The following is a 19,094-nucleotide window of genomic DNA, read 5'->3' as shown; positions in this document are numbered from 1 at the left end:
AAGTCAATAGAATATGGAAGGACTCGAGATTCTGTCTGTCTGTCAGTAGGATTACTCTCTGAAAATGGAACAGGATTCACTTTACTAGAATTGCAGAAGATGGCATAAGGATTGAGTTGAAAATGGGGGTGGATCCTTCTGGGGTCTTCAGAGAACGTTTCCCCAAAATGTCTCTGTTGTGGCCTGTCGGCTGCTGGCCCCTCCAACAGCCGAATTAGAGGAGGAGGAGGCATGGGAGTCAGGGTCAGCATCAAGGCAACCTGAGAGCTCCAATTGGGAAGAGGGAATGGAGCTGTCAGAGAGAGACAGAGACGGAGGCGGAGCCTGGGACATCCGTCAGCCCTCAAATGGAGAGTCAACAGCCCCCAGATCTGGAGGTGGCTGATGAGGAAGAGGAGGAACAGCTGGGTCCAGTGCCTGATGCGCGGATGCACAGAAGGCAGAGGAGAGCAGTGGAAATCTATGGGCTGGTCCTTGGGATGGAAGAGCCACCGCTGCTAGTGAGGCCCCACCCTAATTCTGGGGATAAAAGGCAGGGGGCGGAGATGAATAGATCTGGCAGACAACTATTCATCTCCCAGGCGGACAGACTTGTTAGTCTGCGTTGAGAGAGCAACTTTTTGCTGGGGCTGCTGGCACTCCTAATAAAGGAATCATTGATTTAACTTCCGAGGGTTTGTTGTGTTTGGAGAGCTGGGTCAGACCAGTCTATATCCTTATGGAAAAAGCAGGTGGGCAGGGGTTCCAGATGTTAGCAATTCCTCCTTTGTAAACCTGCACTTCTATTAAAAGGATGGGAAGAATGCCAGAAGATATAATCGGAAGGGTTGCGTCCCCTTGTTCACTTGATCTATCCATGGAGGATCCAGGGTTTACAATCAACTTAGCGTTTCCTTCTCCTGCTAGTGGTCGTAGCTGAACGTCCTACTATGTATATATATATCGCAAGCTATATCATATTTTCCAAATGGTGTTTTCCAGCAAGTCTTCGCATCACCAAGTAAACACCCCATGGACAGCAAGGGCGAGGAGTCGAAGATTAGCTATCCAAACATATTTTTTATGATTGACAACTTTGAAGAGGTAGGTCCTCTCTGAGAGTAGGTCCCTTGGGTAGAAGAATGTAGAAGTTTGGGGAGTATGTGTCATGATAAAAATTAACTTCATGTCTAAAAAAAAAAAAATTAATCATATAGAGAGATTAATTGAATGTGGAAATTTTTGGAATCGCATCTTATAAATGGGTTTATAACACATCCAATAAGATGTGAACATATACAATTTTTCAAATAAATAAGACAAGCTGAGCTTGTTAATCGAAAGGTCGGCAGTTCAACGGTTCGAATCCCTAGTGCTGCGTAAGGGGGTGAGTGCCCGTTAAATTTGAATTCCATCACTGCCCCAGACCTTTTACTGAGAATCTGTATGGACTCCTGCACTGCTATTAAATCTCAGTGTGTCATCTGTGATTTAGCCATAGGCAATGACAAATGGTCTTGAGCAGGGGCCTCCAACCTTGGCCACTTTAAGCCTGGCGGACTTCAACTCCCAGAATTCTGGGAGTTGAAATCCACCTGGCTTAAAATGGCCAAGGTTGGAGACCCCTGGCCTTGAGTGTCTCTACAGCAATTTATTTATTTTTTTCTTTGATTTATTTATTTATTTATCTCCGTTAGGTATTTAGTGACATGACTGTAGGGGAAGGTGAGATGGTTTGTGTGGAGCTGGTGGCCAGTGACAAAAGCAACACTTTCCAAGGTGTTATTTTCCAGGGATCCATCCGCTATGAAGCCCTCAAGAAGGTCTATGATAATAGGGTGAGTGTCCTTCCGACGGGGAGGTTGTCTCTTATGCAAACAACATGGGCGCCAATCCAGAAAGGCTTCCTTTTTTCTTGTTTTATTTATTTTATTTATATAACATTCAACTTTCATCCAACAGTATGTAGTCTGGGAACAGTTATGTTTAAGTAGTCATAATACACAACTTTGTTGTGGTATTCGTCACCATAATAGTAATAATATAGTAACATAATAATATAATAACAATAATACTTAACATCCTCTTCTTTAACAATTCTCCCCTTTACCATTTCCTCTTTTTATATCTCCTCCTTTCTAACTTCTTTCTGTTATCTAGCCATTGATAGAATACATCCCGTATCAAAAAATATTCAGTTTCTTCTTTATCCTTAATAGTAAGCATTAGTCTATCCATTTCTGCACATTCTAATATTTTCTTAATTACATTCCCCTCAGACGGAATCTGAGGGGAATGTACAATTCTAGTTGCGGTTAGTATAGGCAAGATCAAATATGTAGTCTTTTTGTCGTATTTTTCTGGTAGAATGCCCAACAAGAATATCTCTGATTTCAGATCTATATGTTGCTTTGTTATTTTTTTCCAGCCATGTGTGTTATTTTCATCCAGAAAGGCCTTCTTGCCTGTGTGTAGAGCAGGAGATGGAAGCCTACTTTTATAATAATAACAGGGAAAGAAGGACCTTGCCGTCTTCCATCCCTCCTCAAATCATTTCATGTCTTGTTTAAAACAAGGCAGTGACTCCTCCCCTGGTCAAGATTGGGAGAAAACGGATTTGTTGTATAGACATTAAATACCAGGTCAGATCCCGGGTAACCTTCTGTAGCGCAAATGGCGCAGTGTGTCAGAATTAAATAAGAGACGCAACCTAGAACTAAGGAGAAATTTCCTGACGGTTAGAACAATTAATGAGTGGAACAACTTGCCTCCAGAGATTGGAAGGGGCCAGGTGTGTGGGGGGGGGCAGGGAGGGCACGGGGGGAGTCACAGGGGGGTCATGCCTGCATGCCCGGGGAGGCGGGGCATCGGAGGGTCGCACGCACATTGCATTATGGGTGCAGGCATGCACGCACACACTTTTGGCACGCTCATACCGAAACCGAAAGGTCCATGCGCATATGCAAAAGCGTGCATGCGTGGACATGTGTGCAGATATGCACATGCATGGACATGCACGAATGTGCACATGCATGGACATGCACACATGCGCAGCAGAGACCCGAAGACCAGCTGGCCGGCGGGAGGCAGGGCATCCCAACACCGGCAGCGGGTCAAGAAGTAAGATCTTTTTCTTTCGGGAGCTTCTGTTTTGCATGGAAAAAGAAGCTCATAAAAGAAACGCCACAGAGATCTGACTTGGGGCGACGGCGCGCATGCCAACAGACCAGGCTCTGCGTACCACCTCTGGCACGCGTGTCATAGGTGCGCCATCACGGGTATAGGGTTTCCTGTCGGGGCAGGGGGTCGGACTAGAAGACCTCCAAGGTCCCTTCTGACTCTGTTATTCTGTTATAAATTTCTTCTCACACTGGAGCCTGGCCACAATTAGAGAACAGTGGTAAATCCAATCGAGAAAGTCCACAAGGATGATGATTGAATGTGGGGAAATTTGCTGATTACTGTGGGAGAGTTGATCATATCTTTCTTTAAGACATCATGTCCCATAATGGTAACCAAGGCAGATCCAACGCCCAACTCACAGAAAATAGCAATAGCGCTTAGACTTATATACTGCTTCGCAGTGCTTTTTACAGCCCTCTCTAAGCGGTTTGTAGAGTCAGCATATTGCCCCCCCCTCCCTCCCCACACACAATCTGGGTCCTCATTTTACCCACCTCGGGAGGACGGAAGGCTGAGTCAGCCTTGAGCCTGAGGAGATTCGAACCGCCAAATTGCAGGCAGCCGGCAGTCAGCAGAAGTAGCCCTGCAGTACCGCACTCTAACCACTGCGCCACCACGGAAAAGTTGAATTGAAAGAGGTCCCTGGCAGTTTATCCTGATGATGCAGTGGCTTGAATTTTGACTCCTCTTTTGCAGGTGAGCGTGGCAGCCAAAATGGCCCAGAGAATGTCCTTTGGTTTTTATAAATACAATAATATGGAGTTTGTGCGTATGAAGGGGCCTCAGGCCAAGGGACATGCGGAAATGGCAGTGGGTCGCGTTTCCACGGGTGACACGTCTCCTTACGGCACAGAAGAAGATTCAAACCCGGGCTCACCGCTGCATGAGCGCGTAAGTTAACTTTGTTAATGACATCTTCCGCTTTCTCTCCTTTCACGATAAAGTATATTATTGGAGACAGTGCGCCATGTTGTCACAAATGTCTTTGCCATTTGTTGCCATTTTGGTTGGCCTTGAGCAAGGGTGTCCAACTGGTGGCGCCCGGGCCGGATGCGTCACAAGCAGGCCACGCCCACCCCAGTTCCGCAAATGGGAAAAACGTCATGTGACGGCAGTGTGACGCAGTGAGTTTGACACCTGTGGCCTTGAGCATCAGAATTAAATCCAGCACAAGAGGCAATATATTAAAAGCTGTTTCTCAGAATAGTGGAAGCCGACAGCTTGGCTTTATGAGCGGAAATTTCAGCATGCTATTCAGCTCCACTACCATTCAGCTTAGAAAGCTTGCAAGAGCTGTACTCCAATCACTTATTTTTCCTCTGGAGTGGAGTGGAGTGGAGTGGAGTGGCGTGGCGTGGCGTGGCGTAGCGTAGCGTAGAGTAGAGTAGAGTAGAAGAATAGAATAGAATAGAATAGAATAGAATAGAATAGAATAGAATAGAATAGAATAGAATAGAATAGAATAGAATAGAATAGAATTCTTTATTGGCCAAGTGTGATTGGGCACACAAGGAATTTGTCTCTGGTGCATAAGCTCTCAGTGTACATAAAAAGACAAGATACATTCGGCCAGATGTATCATCTTGATAATCATAGGGTACAAATAAGCAATCAAATCATATTAGGAAACAATCAATATAAATCGTAAGGATACAAGTAACAAGTTACAGTCTTGCAGTCATAAGTGGGAGGAGATGGGTGATAGGAATGATGAGTAGATTAATAGTAACAATACTGGAGATTTAGTGAATAATTTGACAGTGTTGAGGGAATTATTTGTTTAGCAGAGTGATGGCGTTCGGGGAAAAACTGTCCTTGTGTCTAGTTGTTTTGGTGTGCAGTGCTCTATAGCGTCGTTTTGAGGGTAGGAGTTGAAACAATTTATGTCTTTGCCATAGGTCACGTCCTTCAGCACCCCTCCAACTCCAGAACGCAACAGCCGGCCCTCCTTTTTCTCCCCATCTCTCAAAAGGAAAGTGACCCGAAATCGAATCGCAGAGATGAAGAAATCCCACTCGGCCAACGACAGCGAGGAATTCTTTCGGGATGATGAAGATGGAGGTGCGAGAATTGGGGAGACCCCTTCAGTGGAGCTTGGGGTGGGCACCAACCTTTTTTGTAGCGTTCTGCTAAAGGCCAGTGAGTCAGGAAGGAAGGGAACGGGACGAATGGGTGGGCAGAGGTTTCTGCCTTTTCTGCATCTTGCTTGTTGGAAGGCTGTCGACGTACTTTTGATTTGCTCCCCAGTGAAAATGGGAGAGGAATCAAAACTGTCCACATTCAATGTCTGCTTTTGAATTTTGCTAAAATGAGGCTGAGAGACTCTCAGAGGCCAGAATGGGACAACTTGCCCCAGCCAACTTGCCAACTCACCATTGCCAGTTAGCCGCAGCCAATTCGCTGCGGGAAAACTCACCTTTGCCCTTTGCCCTTAGCAATGATGTCCGGTATATGGGAGCATTTGGGGCTCCTGGTCACAGATGTCCCACTGAGCTAACCAGGCCACCTGGTTTGATTCATGAAGGCAATTCACATGCATCAGTTCCCTTCCTGACGTCGTCTTCTCTCTTGACAGATCTGCATAACGCAACAAACCTACGTTCCCGGTCATTATCTGGGACTGGACGTTCTCTTGTGGGTTCTTGGCTGAAGTTGAACCGAACGGATGAAAACTTTCTCCTCTATGCACACTTAACCTATGTCACGCTGCCCTTGCCTCGGATTTTAACTGGTAAGGCTGCTCTGCTTTTCAATTCCTCCCTTCTTTAAATTCCTTAGGTGTGTATCTTCCCTGGAATGAATGAAGAGGGTGGAACAATGGCGCTTGTCCTCAGCTTATCCACCAATGAGTTTGATAACCTTTCCTTCCTGCCTTCCTTCCTGCCTTCCTTCCTGCCTTCCTTCCTGCCTTCCTTCCTTCCTTCCTTCCTTCCTTCCTTCCTTCCTCCCTCCCTCCCTCCCTCCCTCCCTCCCTCCCTCCCTCCCTCCTTCCTGTTAAATCTCAGTGTAGATTCTTACATTTTCTGCAAATTGCCCACAGCTCCATGTGGCCATTCAGAAAATCAAAGCACTGGTACCCATTGCTCTTTCATCTGACATCTTTCACCTTCAGAGATTAGCATCTTTTTACAAATGTCTGTGCCTGCACAACTTGGACTTCCTACGAGTCCGAAACGCTATTGGGAAGACCTTCAGATATTTCCAGGAAACGGTGTCTTAACAATTATTCCCAATGGACTTTCTGAAGTTCTAATCCTAGCAATCCCATTCCTCATCTCTTATAGGGAATCATGGGCCCATGCTGGACTCCTGTTATCTTTCGTCCGCATGGCAATGTCTCCACTGGCTAGGAGTAAAAGGAGCAGTGAGGACTTGGGTTGGGGAATGATGAAGACTCGCAAGATGAGGAAGTTTTAGGAGGGATCTGCAGAAGAATGAAATTCTGCGGATGTGTCTGTGTAAAGGGCTTCTGAAGGACAGGAGAAGAGCAGCTACCAAGTCAAGGGTCAAATAAGAAGGACCTGAGCCCAGGCCAAGAAAGTAACTTGAGAAAATGTTTCAGACAAGCCCCTCCTTAATTCATATGAAAGTAAAGGGAGGGAGAAGACTAGAAATATTCTATTACTATAGCTATTACAATAAAAATAATCTGGACCTATATGGAATTGTTTTTTTAACCTGATCTGCCTTGTTGGACTGACAATCTGATTGTGGCCCAGATCCAAATCAGGGCTAATGTGTAAGTAAAGAAAAAGGTGAAGAGGCAACTGCACACCAGATTTTTAAAGTGCCGTACAGGTTGCCGTGGGTCAGTTGAAATAAAGGCAAATAATGAGATACAGATCAAATATTAAAGGGGACTTAAAGAATAATTCACTTAGCCTTGAGACAATAATAGTGTCAAGTTTCGAGGTCATCTCAAATAGGAGTTTTTCTTCAAAGCAATTTATTTATTAAGCACGACATTTTACACTCGACTCCATCGAAGCCAACACTGACTTCCAGCCCCCAAACCCTCCCTTTCCGTTCCCCACTCCCCTGCACTCATTGGCCATCTTCCAAGTCATTCTACCCCTAATCTACTCCAGCTCAAAGGAATTTCCCTCCTCCCATCCCATCTCCTAGGGGATATTATCTCCAGGGAAAATAAGTAGGTGAAAAGTCAAACGTCCCTTTCCAGACGCCTTCGCTTCTCCTTCATATGTCAGCACTAGAGTAAATGCAGCTTGAAGTGCTGACAAACAGATGGTTCCAATTTGGAAGTTAAAACCTTTCCTTCCTTCCTTTACTTTACTTTTATTAGACTTCTATACCGCCCTTCTCCCGAAGGACTCAGGGCAGTGTACAGCCATATTAAAACACATAAAACTTACAAAATTTAAAAACCCTTAAAATCAAAAATACCAAAATTTGGCCCACAAATTAAAAACTAACATACACCCATTAAAATTCATATTCATGTTAGGCTAGCCCGGCTTGTTGAAACAAGAGGGTCTTCAGGGCGCGGCGAAAAGTACGCAGGTCGGGGATCATCCGCACATCTAGGGGCAGCTCATTCCAGAGGGCTGATGCCCCCACAGAGAAGGCTCTCCCCCTGGGCATCGCCAGTCGATATTGTTTGGCCGATGGCAGCCTGAGGAGCGCCTCTCTGTGGGAACGTATTGGCCGGTGGGAGGCTGTCGATGGCAGAAGGCGGTCTCGTATATATCCCGGTCCTAAGCCATGGAGCGCTTTAAAGATGGTAACCAACATCTTGAATCGCACCCGGAAGACCACTGGGAGCCAGTGCAGCTTGCGCAGGAGAGGTGTCAGGTGGGTGCGATGAGTCACACCCATAATCACCCACGCGGCCGCATTTTGGACCAGTTGGAGCCTCCGAGTGCTCTTCAAGGGGAGCCCCATGTAGAGGCTCCATTTCGCTTCTTTTTAATAATCAAGGTATTTCAGAAGTATGATCTCCACATTTCAAGTCTTTTTGTCAGGCCCCCCCCAAAAGCCAAGAACAACATGTGGATAATTTTTGAGTGGTTTTCGTTTATCCTTCTTTGTCTTCAGACAGAATCTTGCCAGACTGAAGCAGCTATCTGCAATAACTATAAAAACACTCTGTGAACTACTCGGGAGGGTCTGGCCTTGTCCTCTTCCTGCCCACCAGACATTCCAAGCTCTGCTGTCTCTTTGCCCTCAGAGAAACAGCCCCTCCCTCCTGTGAATCCAGACTACATTCCACCACACCGTTTTCTCATAAAGGCCTCATTAATGGTCTCCACACCTCTGCAAGTAAATGAAGTCACGTATCCCCGTACAGCCAGGGATGGGATTTGGGGGTTCTCCGAACTGCCCAGAATCTTAGCTAGAGGTTCTCCCAAACTCCTGCGAACCCCAGCATCCCACTCCTGCGTACAGGTTTCTTCTAGGTAGTAGAAGAGATGGATTTGGAAACCTCCCATGTAACTCACTGTGATCCTTTTTTTTTTTTTTTTTTGCCCAGATATTCTGGAGGTGCGACAGAAACCGATTCTGATGTCATAGCCAAGAGCTGGGTGCTGCCTTGGAAAACTCGCAGCCAAGTGCCTAAAAAACAAAAAAAAACCTTATCTCTTGCTGTCTTCTGTCACACAGCCGCCACTTGTGTCAGGAACATAACTCTGAAAAAAAAAAAAAAAGGGATCTCTAGGAATTACCAGCCAATCAAGAAGTGCCTCTTTGTTCTTTCCTCCCCTCAGAGAAACAGAAACTGGCTCGTATCGCTTTATAGATAAAACTGGTAGAAGATTTCTAAAGCAAAAAAAAAGAAGAAGAAAGGAAACAAGGGGAAACAAAACTAACCCACCAACATCACAGAAGTAGGGGCTGCTTATAACAACAATAGCGATGCTTTATGGACCATCGGTTAGCGTTTACTTCCATAATTTGGGAACCAACCTGTATAAAATGCATTAATCTTTATATACCTTGAGAGAAGAACCTTGCATAGGATTTCATGCTGGGCGAATCGATGAACATTGGTCTTTTCACGTGCATTAAGAAAGCAAACCTCTTCTGTAAGTGTTTTAAATCGGATAGGATCGCGACGTAGCATAACATCCATGGGGAAGTTAAGGGTGTGGAGGGGGGGGCAGGATTCACGTACATTCATGAAGGAGCTGGGGGGGGGGGAGTCCGATGGCCAGGTTTCTCTGCTTCTCTCAAAGGGATATATATTTTAACGCCTCGTAGCACAGATGGGTTCTGCGACGTCATCTTCACCTACCAAAGATCAGCAAAAACAACGAAAAACAAAAACCCCAGCCAAAAAAAAAGGAGAGAGAAATGTCTTAAGGGTTAAAATTGTAGGAAAGTTGCTCCGGTGTCATTGGCCTCCAGTCAGTCTTCCACTATATGGGGCCTCTGATTTGAGGAAGAGGAGGAACACGCTAACTGGAGAGGACAGGAAGGAAATCCAGAGGAACCTCAGCCTGGACAATTGAAAAATTAAAATGAATCAACGTAGCTCCTAAAAATTCTTTTGACTGTCCCATCAGGTCAAATGGTTCCCCTCAAACTGATGTGTGTGTGTATGCGCGCGCATGTGTGTGTTGTGTGATTTCTCAGTAAACTGAAGACTTGTTTCTATTTAACACTCTCCCCGATGATATTCAAGGACAGGGGTAGGCAACCTTAAATACTCAAAGAGCCACAAAGGTCCTAACCAGGAACCCCCTGTTCAATTCTGGAGCCGACCGGAAGCCCAGTTCCCCCACCATAGAGTCTCCTCCTAGAGCAGCTTCTTTTTTCCTTTACTTGTCCTAACCGAAAGCCCTATCAATTGTGGAGCCGACTGGCGACAGGGAGCCGCAGCAGAGGGATGAAAGAGCCACATGCGGCTCCAGAGCCACAGGTTGCTGACCCTCTGTTTTAGGATATGGGAGGAAGGGAGGCAAAATTCTGGAGGAAGCACAGAGTTCATCGTTGTGGATTTGGGATCGTTACTCAATTCTATTGTATGCGTGTCTGAAGATGTATAAAACATGGGGTAGAAGAGGGCATTTTACTACTTTTCTGAAAATACATGCACTGGTCATTATTATTATTTTAAAAAACGGATTATTCTCATTTAAGCATTTAAAAGGAGAGCATTTGGAGGTGGTGTCGGCGTGTAATGTCAGGTGCCCTACTTCATCTTTGCCGGATTTGCACTTTTATTTTAAATGTATAATATGATTTTTGTGTGTGCGTGTTTACAAGATGTTAGTTCAGCCTGTTTACATATGAACGTGTGTGCGGGCCTTTAAAAAGAACTCAAAGTGAACCACAGAAAAATTAGGGTCGGGGCGCCCAATGTGTGTGTTGCGTGGAGGTGGGGGGGTTGAGGTGCAACATTAAAGATGGCAGCTGGGATTACATTATTATTATTATTATTTATTGAATTTATATCCCGCCCTTCTTCCCGAAGGGACTCAGGGCGGTGAGCAGCCAAAAATTAAAATAACATACAATATAAAAGTTAAGATAACTAAAAATAAATTAATCGGCCTCCTAATTTAAAACCCCAAGCTATACAATTAAAAAAACTAACCCATAAAACCTACTCAGGCCAGGCCGGCTTGCTGAAATAAAAACGTCTTCAGGGCCTTACGGAAAGTGCGGAGATCCGGGATCAGCCGTATTCCGGGAGGAAGCTCGTTCCAGAGGGCGGGTGTTCCCACAGAGAAGGCTTGGGGGCTGCCAGCCGACATTGCTTGACCGACGGTACCGAGGAGGCCCTCTCTGTGAGAGCATATTGCCGGTGGGAGGTTATCAGTAGCAGAAGGTGGTCTCATAAATACCCTGGCCCTAAACCATGGAGCGCTTTAAAGGTGAGAACCCCCTTTACATGACCCAACACCCACTCTTCTTTTTTATATGTTTCATGGGTGCCCTCTTTTTTAATCATACACCAATTCTTGCTGATTGTTTCTTGACCATAATATGATATAACCCTTTATAGCCTCTTTGCTACTAATCTAGTCAGATTTCTTTACTAATTATAGATTTGCCCTTTGGGTGACAAATCCCCCTTGGGTGATTACAGAATCCCCAACCAGCAATACACCCCAAAGAAAGCTTCATCTAGATCCGGGTTCTCCAACCTTGATGACTTGTGGACTTGTGGACTTCAACTCCCAGAATTCCTCAGCCAATGCTGGCTGAGGAATTCTGGGAGCTGAAGTCCACAAGTCTTAAAAGTTACCAAGGTTGGAGAACCCGGATCTAGATGCCTTCTCAGCAAGATTTGAATTCACCTGCTCCTTACCCATTGGCTGGGCAAATGGGCATGTCTTGTTCACTTGCAGGTATATTCTGGATGGAAAAGACTTGGGGGTTTTAAAGCCACTCCTTGTTCTTAGCTCTTTAACTTTGAGGCTTAGCTAAGAAGAAGAGGACAATTGATGTGGTTTTGCTACACCTGCAACATCACTGAATTGGGAGAGTTAATTTAACCTTGTGCAAGTTAGGGCTTGCTAAATCTGACTATCTGTTGACTCCATTTTATGGTCTTAAAACACAAGATACTCCCTATTAAACAGGTGATGCGAACCGAGTCTGAAGTTTGGTTTAATAGGGATAAACTGACTTCCCACTGAATTTCATGCCTAAAGCTCATTCAGTTTGCACCAGTTACTCTTTGTAGGAGCGCGTCCCTGCAAGAAGCTTAGCTGAACAAATTGCTTGGCAGCTTGGAAGGGTGTGAAGAAATGAAAAACAGCCCTGGGTAAGTTCTCTGGATATATAAGCCTGAGTAAACACAGATGGACTTTGATTTTGTTTGGAGTTGCTGCAAGCTGGTGGAAATCCGAATATCATTTTGCTGGCAGAGAGCCAGTGAGGGTCAGAAGTAGGATCGTGTAAACTACTCGAGCTCTCTGAAGCTCTCCCTTCTGCATTGAGGCTACCAGCAAGAGTTGGCCAAGAAGCAGTATCTGTCGGGCAGTGTTGGCTTCAGGGTTTAATGAGTGTGGTGGTCTAGAGCAGGGGTCTCCAACGTTGGCAGCTTTAAGACTTGTGGGCTTCAACTCCCAGAATTCCTCAGCCCGCAAAAGCTCTTCATGTTTTAGACTTGTGGGCCTCAACTCCCAGAATTCCTCAGCCAGCAAAGCTCTTCATATGTTTTAGACTTGTGGGCTTCAACTCCCAGAATTCCTCAGCCAGCAAAGCTCTTCATATGTTTTAGACTTGTGGGCTTCAACTCCCAGAATTCCTCAGCCAGCAAAGCTCTTCATGTGTTTTAGACTTGTGGACCTCAACTCCCAGAATTCCTCAGTCAGCAAAGCTCTTCATGTGTTTTAGACTTGTTGGCCTCAACTCCCAGAATTCCTCAGTCAGCAAAGCTCTTCATGTGTTTTAGACTTGTGGGCTTCAACTCCCAGAATTCCTCAGCCAGCAAAGCTCTTCATATATTTTAGACTTGTGGACTTCAACTCCCAGTTGAAGCAAAGCTGGCTGAGGAATTCTCAGAGTTGAGGTCCACAAGTCTTAAAGTTGCCAAAGTTGGAGACCCCTGGTCTAGAGAACAGGTTTCTTTTCTACATCTTTTTAAATACATGCATACATTTCTGCTCTACATAGTGAGAAGGCCACTGACCCAATAGGAAAAAAAATAGAAAAGCACGTTACAGTCATTTAAAAGTTGGCTAAGAAAATCCAGGAAATCCTTTGACTAACCAAGGATGGCAGAGACCCATTCCTAGCATCTGGGGTTTATTGCATTCCCTGTAACTCTGGATATTGGGCCATAAAACAGTTTCCACACCCGACTGGAAGAAACACAAGAGGCATTGCAGATTAGGAGAGCCTGAAAAAAATCATCAATGGGAATGTGTGCTACATCATAGTGATCATATCAGGCTTCTTGTCTTGAGGCACACCAAGATCCTACCCCAAAGGAGGATCAATCAGAAATCATCTCCCTAAATTGGGCAAAACAGAAACTTCCCCCGACCAGGATCCAGTTAGAACATAGCTGCTGAGACTAACCAATCAGAACCTACGACCAATCAGAAGCCGACATAAAGCACCAATGAAGAACCACCATCAAAATGATCACTTGGCATTGGGCACACTAAACTGCACCAATCAGAAACCACTTGGCTAAAGACCAATCAGAAGTCAGGACACCTGGGTATAAAAACCGGAACTCGGTCACTCCCTGCTCAGTTGCTTGTGGTCTCCATGGCAGATCACTCTACTTTTGAAGATGCCAACCAGAGTTCCTGGTGAAATGTCAGGAAATCTGTTGTGTACACCACGGTCACTAAATGCTGAAGCCCACTTCTGCCCAATGGGAAAGCCTGCACCAGTATATAAAACTATCTCATTTACTTTTTGTATTAATAGGACAATAGCATTTGGCAGGAGGATTTGCTGTGTGTGTGATGAAATGCAGTTACAAAAGGGACAATTCGACCATTAAACCAGCCACAATCTTGTTTCCCCTCCCCCCAAAACCCCCCAAACTCCTTGGTTTGAACTCTGCACGGCTTGTTGGTGAATTCTGAGAGTTGAAATCTACTCATCTTAAAAGTTCCCAAGGTTGAAAAATACTGAGATATGGATTCAGAGTCTCAAGCTAAAAGTACCGTATTTTTTGGAGTATAAGACGCACTTTAGTTTTTGGGGAGGAAAATAGGGGGGGGGATTCTGCCTACCAGGTATTCATCTGGCTAGTGTCCTTAGCCTGGTCAGCTTCAGCACATTAGTTCGCTCGCTGGTTTTGAGGTTGGGGCTGGTTGGGGCTAAAAAACAGCTTCTAAAGCACAGCTGATCGTCAGAGGGAGCAGCAATTAGAAAAGCAGGCAAAGCACGGAAGATAGCTTCGCTCGCATTGGGGCTGAAAAACAGCTTCAAAAGCACAGCTGATAGTCAGAGGGAGCTCGTGACTAAAGCAGGTGAAGCGCGGAAGGGGTAAGAGAAGGCATTCTGGGTAGCCATTTTGGGCACCACGTCACGTTTTCAGCCTCCGCGATTGGCGATGTGCTTTGGCCAGCCCCACAGCCTTGAACGCTTCTCAAACGGAGTGTTTGGAGCAGGAGTAAAATCTACTTAACCTTCCCTATCGGTTTGGAAGTGCACGCGCAGGAAGTAACAACACCTGGGCAGGTGGGCCGACCTTTGCGCCACCATCGCTACCAGATTGCCGAACCACCCGCGGCGATCGCTACTGGATCACCCGATCTGATCCGAACCGGGAGCATTTCACCCCTGGTTTGGAGGCTGAAAACGCGACACGCGGAGCCCAAAAACACAAGCCATTGTCGGTGGCAATCTCAGCAACCAGGACGCGTGGGGGCCGGCAGGTGGGCGGGGTTACATTCTGAGTATAAGAGGCACCCAAATTTTCAGCCTCTTTTAGGAGGGAAAAAAGGGCGTTGTACACTCCGAAAAATACGGTACATATGACCTATCCCCGCCTGCAGGTTGGGTTTGTGTCAGAATACCTGCTGCCGAAAGCAAGGCTTTACTCTCAAAATGCTGGTACAAAATTCAGCCCATTTTTGCTTTGGATCAAAAAAAGTGCTTATGGCTCTCAGATGGGAGACCACCGTGTCCTCTCCAGTGTTTTGAACAGAAAGCTAAGTTGGTGGTTTTCCTCCTGAGTTGCAAGACGGCCAGATAACAGAGCATAGAGACATTTGACTCTCCATTTGACATCTGAGATGGAGGAGCCCAGAATTATAGGATGTCTGGCAAGCTGGGTTCTGGAAAAAAATGACGCTGCTTTAAAACTTGCAATAGGAAACGGCAGCTGATAGCAAATGGTTTAATAATGCCTTATGGAGATAAGTTCCAGAAGGCGTAGAAGTGGGAGAGGGCAAAGCTTCAAAGGGGGATTTTTGCTTCAATTCTCCTTTAAGGAAAAGCCTCTTTGAAAGCTGCTGTGGGGTCTCCTTTCCTCTCCCCATCTTATTTCTGAAGAACAAAGTAAAACCCGTTGTACAACTTTGGGTTCCCTCACGGACCCAGAGAAAATTATTTGAATGATCGACCCAAAGATGCTTCTTTTCAGGAGGCAACTGGACTTTTCTTGGTTTTTTTTTTTTCCTTGAAGACATTTCACTTCTCATCCAAGAAGCTTCTTTAGTTCTGACTGGATGATGGGGAACGGAAGGTTTTATATTCCTTGCAGACAGCTGGTCATTTGCATCTTTTTAGAGAGTCGCTGAGGCCACTTGGAGGCTTATCTGTGTCCTCACGGTCTCACCTGAGTAGTGCAAATCATTATTTGAATGAGGTGAAATCCAACAACAAGGCAGCATTTTTGCTTCCACCGCCTCCACGAGGCAAGCCGAAACATTTCTCATCGAGGTAAAACTGCAGCTCCTTGAAATTCTCATTTTGGAGACGTCCTCCAAAAGATTTGGAAGACCCATTGTTCGTTGTTCCTTGTTATTAAACAGGTGAACATTCATTTCTGTGTACCTTTTTAAAGCTGGCAATGTATATATATGTGGTTTTGATTTCAGCAAAATGCCTACTTCCCACTTTCTTGGAATTGAGTCCTGTGAAACTTAAAAGAGGGGTGGAAGAGATGATCTCACTGCCAGTGGCAGCATTTAAATTTTCTGAATTTTTCATAATAATAAATGTCATCATTTAACCTAGTGGAGTTGGATAATTTGATTAGTTATTTGTTATATTTAAGTCCCACCTTTTATTTTGTGAGACTCCTATTTTCTCCATCACAATAATCCCATGAAGTGGGCTAGGCTGGGAAAATAAGTGGCCCAAAATCACCCAGCCAGTTTTCATGCCTAAAGCAGGATTAGAACTCGGTCTCCTGGTTTGCAATTCAGTACCATAATCACTATACTAAACTGGTTCTCATCAACCTTTTATTCAACTGCCAGGTACTCAGACTTTAGTTTGGCTTGCCACTCAAAAATGTAAGACCAGTTTGATCCTGATGATGCAAAAATATAAATATTAATATTCGGACCATAAAGAAATTATAAACATATTTCTAAAGGTAAAGGTATTCCCCTCATACATATGTGCTAGTGGTTCCTGACTCTAGGAGTGGTGCTCATCTCCGTTTCAAAGGCGAAGAACCAGCGCTGTCCAAAGACGTCTCTGTGGTCATGTGGCCGACATGACTAAACGCCAAAGGTGCACGGAACGCCGTTACCTTCCCACCAAAGGTGGTCCCTATTTTTCTACTTGCATTTTTTACGTGCTTTCGAACTGCTAGGTTGGCAGAAGCTGGGACAAGTAACAGGAGCTCACCCTGTTCCGCGGCACTAGGGATTCGAACTGCTGAACTGCCGAACTTTCAATCGATAAGCTCAGCGTCTTAGCCACTGAGCCACTCTGTCACTAAAAACATATTTCTAGAATAATGCTAAAGATGTATTCTGTTGCCTGAAAAACTTAAAAATTTGCTTTCCTTATTTTAAAAAAGAAAAAAATGGATTTTAAATGAGTGAGGAAGCTTTAATCTCCCCAAATAGGAACACTCTACTTACCTTTTTTTTAAAAAAAAAAAATCACTTACTTATTCTTCCTCTTTAAAAAAATTGCAGATTTCTTGCTGTCAATTCCAGCTCTATGATTTTGACTGCAATTTCTTTGTTTTCCAGCAGAAAAGGGCAAGAAACGCTGACTGGATATACTGGATTCACTTCACAGTGATGGTGACTCACTTTATAACAATTATAAAAATGATAGTAAATCATGTCTGGTCACATGGTGCCTCGAATTGCAACCACAATGACTTAACAACCAAAATTCCAGGCTGAATCGTGGTTGAAAGTCAAGGATTTCATGTGCTATTACCCATGATGTATTCAGTGCCCTAGGTCCTCCATTTTGGATCTGAAACAGTGGTGGGTTCCTCCCGGTTCGGCAGAGCCGGTAGCGGTGGCGATATGACGTCACCAAACTGGTTCTCTTTATTCGGGAGCTGGGCCTTCCCGCCCCCCCCCGCGTTATTCTTACCTTTTATTTGGCCCCGCCCCCAATCTATTCGCTGCCTCCCAAATCCCAGCTGATCGGCTAGAAGGAAAAAACCTGTTTAAACTCTTGCCGCGGGGCTTCAAAGGGCCGCCCTACAGCTGATCAGTGTTAAAAGGCAGTGGGGTGGTAGACCAGTACGCTCAAAAAACAAATGGGTAGACCAGTGCCTCTAAAAACAAATGAGTAGACCAGTGCCTCCAAAAACAAATGAGTAGACCAGTGCCTCCAAAAACAAATGGGTAGACCGATGCCTCCAAAAAGAAATGAATAGACCGGTGCCTCCAAAAACAAATGGGTAGACTGGTACAGCTCTGCAAGCAGTTAAAAGCCTGGTAGACTAATACCTCTGCTAAATCCTAAAGAATTGTCACATGACCAACAAACCACGCCCACAAAATAAGTCACGCCCACAGAACCGGTAGTAAAAAAATTAGAACCCACCCCTGGTCTGAAAATGATTTTGCAAGATACTTTAGCCCTGGACTATTCCTCGCTTCCCTTACTGCAACGTTTAACTGGGTTCTTGAGTTTCCTCAAGCTTCTTCTGGGAAGGCAGAAAGTTATGTCTGTAAGCTAGCAATAAGCCCAGGATCACCAACTTAATGTGTGTGACTGCAGATACTTTCCAACTACCGTATTTTTAGGAGTATAAGATGCTCCGGACTATAAGACGCACCTGCCTTTTTGGGGGAGGAAAAGAAGAAGAAAAAAATCTGCCTCCCAGCAATTTCCTTCCTTGCAACAAACAGCAAACATCCTGTTTCAGTTTCAGTTTCAGCACAGTCTGACTAGCACAAGAAAAAAAAATCTGCCTCCCAGCAATTTGCCTCCTCGCAGCAAATGGGGCGCGTGGCAATAGGCAATGGCAATCCCTGCAGCCTGAAACAGCTGATGGTCGGGAGGCCGATCCAACCAACCATCAGCTGCTTGTGCTAATCAGGCTGTGCTGAAGCTGAAATGGGCTGTTTGCTGCAAGGAGGTAAATTGCTGGGAGGCAGAGGCCAAAGGGTGGGGGCGGGTGGGCGGGGCTACATTTGGTGTATAAGACACACCCAAATTTTCACCTTTTAGTGGGGGGGGGGAAAGTGCATCTTATACTCCGAAAAATACAGTAATACCTTTAGCATTAAAATGATTTGCTTTGCAGTTCCAGAATCTGGGGAACCCATGACTGCAAGGACAGGCTGCTCCTTCTCCCAATCTCCATGGCATTTTACCCAAATGGTAATTACTCTTACTATAGTTATTGGAAAGGCTGCCATGGTGCCCTTTGCAGAGCAACAGATGGGAACTGGAGCTTCACAGAGAGTTCGGATTAACAATAAGGGAGGGCTGCAGCCACTTGCACCGCCTTGGGTATAGGACAATCTGTTCCATTTCAGTCCTACTTGGCTTGGGCTTCCTCCAAATTTGGAACATAGCCCAGGTGAGAAGAAATATACTTATAAAAGAGAATATTTGTAGCTCAGAGTTGAACTGAGTGGTCCTTGAGCTTGGTTGGTTTCTTGCAGATGTTTCATGACCCAAACTAGGTTAACATCATCAGTGCCCATCAGGATCTATTGTGAGTGATGAACCGTCTGCAAGAAAGCTACCAAGCTCAGAGATCACCAAAGAAATACGCTTTGCTTCACTCAAGAGAACATATATCTAACTACAGTTACCTACAGGTTACACCAAAAACTTCCAACGTCCTACAAAGAGCCTTGGTCAACCCAAGTCACAACACTGATTTTTCCAACATTGGTACAAGTCCTGTTTGTTGAAAGTTTTATCACTTAAGATCTTTAGACATACGTACAAAGCTACACGAAGTGGCTTAACCCAATGACTTCTCTGCTTAAGCTATTCTTACAGTCCAAATCCCACAAATAGAGATGCGGTGGCTCAGTGGCTAAGACGCTGAGCTTGTCGATCGAAAGGTCGGCAGTTCAGCGGTTCGAATCCCTAGTGCCGCGTAA

At 45.1% G+C, this 19,094-nt stretch overlaps 1 protein-coding gene across 2 annotated transcripts in view; it reads left to right on the top strand.

The window, feature by feature from the left end:
• The window catches only part of KIAA0930 (KIAA0930 ortholog), a 73,709-nt gene extending 63,927 nt beyond the window's left edge, over positions 1–9,782 (top strand). For both annotated transcript variants that reach the window (XM_087873290.1, XM_034440349.3), the window contains exons 5-10: positions 982–1,083; positions 1,677–1,817; positions 3,859–4,053; positions 5,061–5,223; positions 5,738–5,893; positions 8,654–9,782. In XM_087873290.1, the coding sequence (XP_087729416.1) occupies positions 982–1,083; positions 1,677–1,817; positions 3,859–4,053; positions 5,061–5,223; positions 5,738–5,893; positions 8,654–8,694 (798 nt within the window). In that variant the 3' untranslated portion in view covers positions 8,695–9,782. The remainder of the gene's footprint in view (positions 1–981; positions 1,084–1,676; positions 1,818–3,858; positions 4,054–5,060; positions 5,224–5,737; positions 5,894–8,653) is intronic.
• Positions 9,783–19,094: the final 9,312 nt, after the last annotated feature.

The sequence above is a fragment of the Pantherophis guttatus genome, chromosome 7, assembly GCF_059756535.1.
Source record: "Pantherophis guttatus breed Tessera chromosome 7, ASM5975653v1, whole genome shotgun sequence".
In the NCBI taxonomy this organism is placed as follows: Eukaryota; Metazoa; Chordata; class Lepidosauria; order Squamata; family Colubridae; genus Pantherophis; species Pantherophis guttatus.
This window is presented reverse-complemented; position numbering and strand designations above follow the sequence as displayed.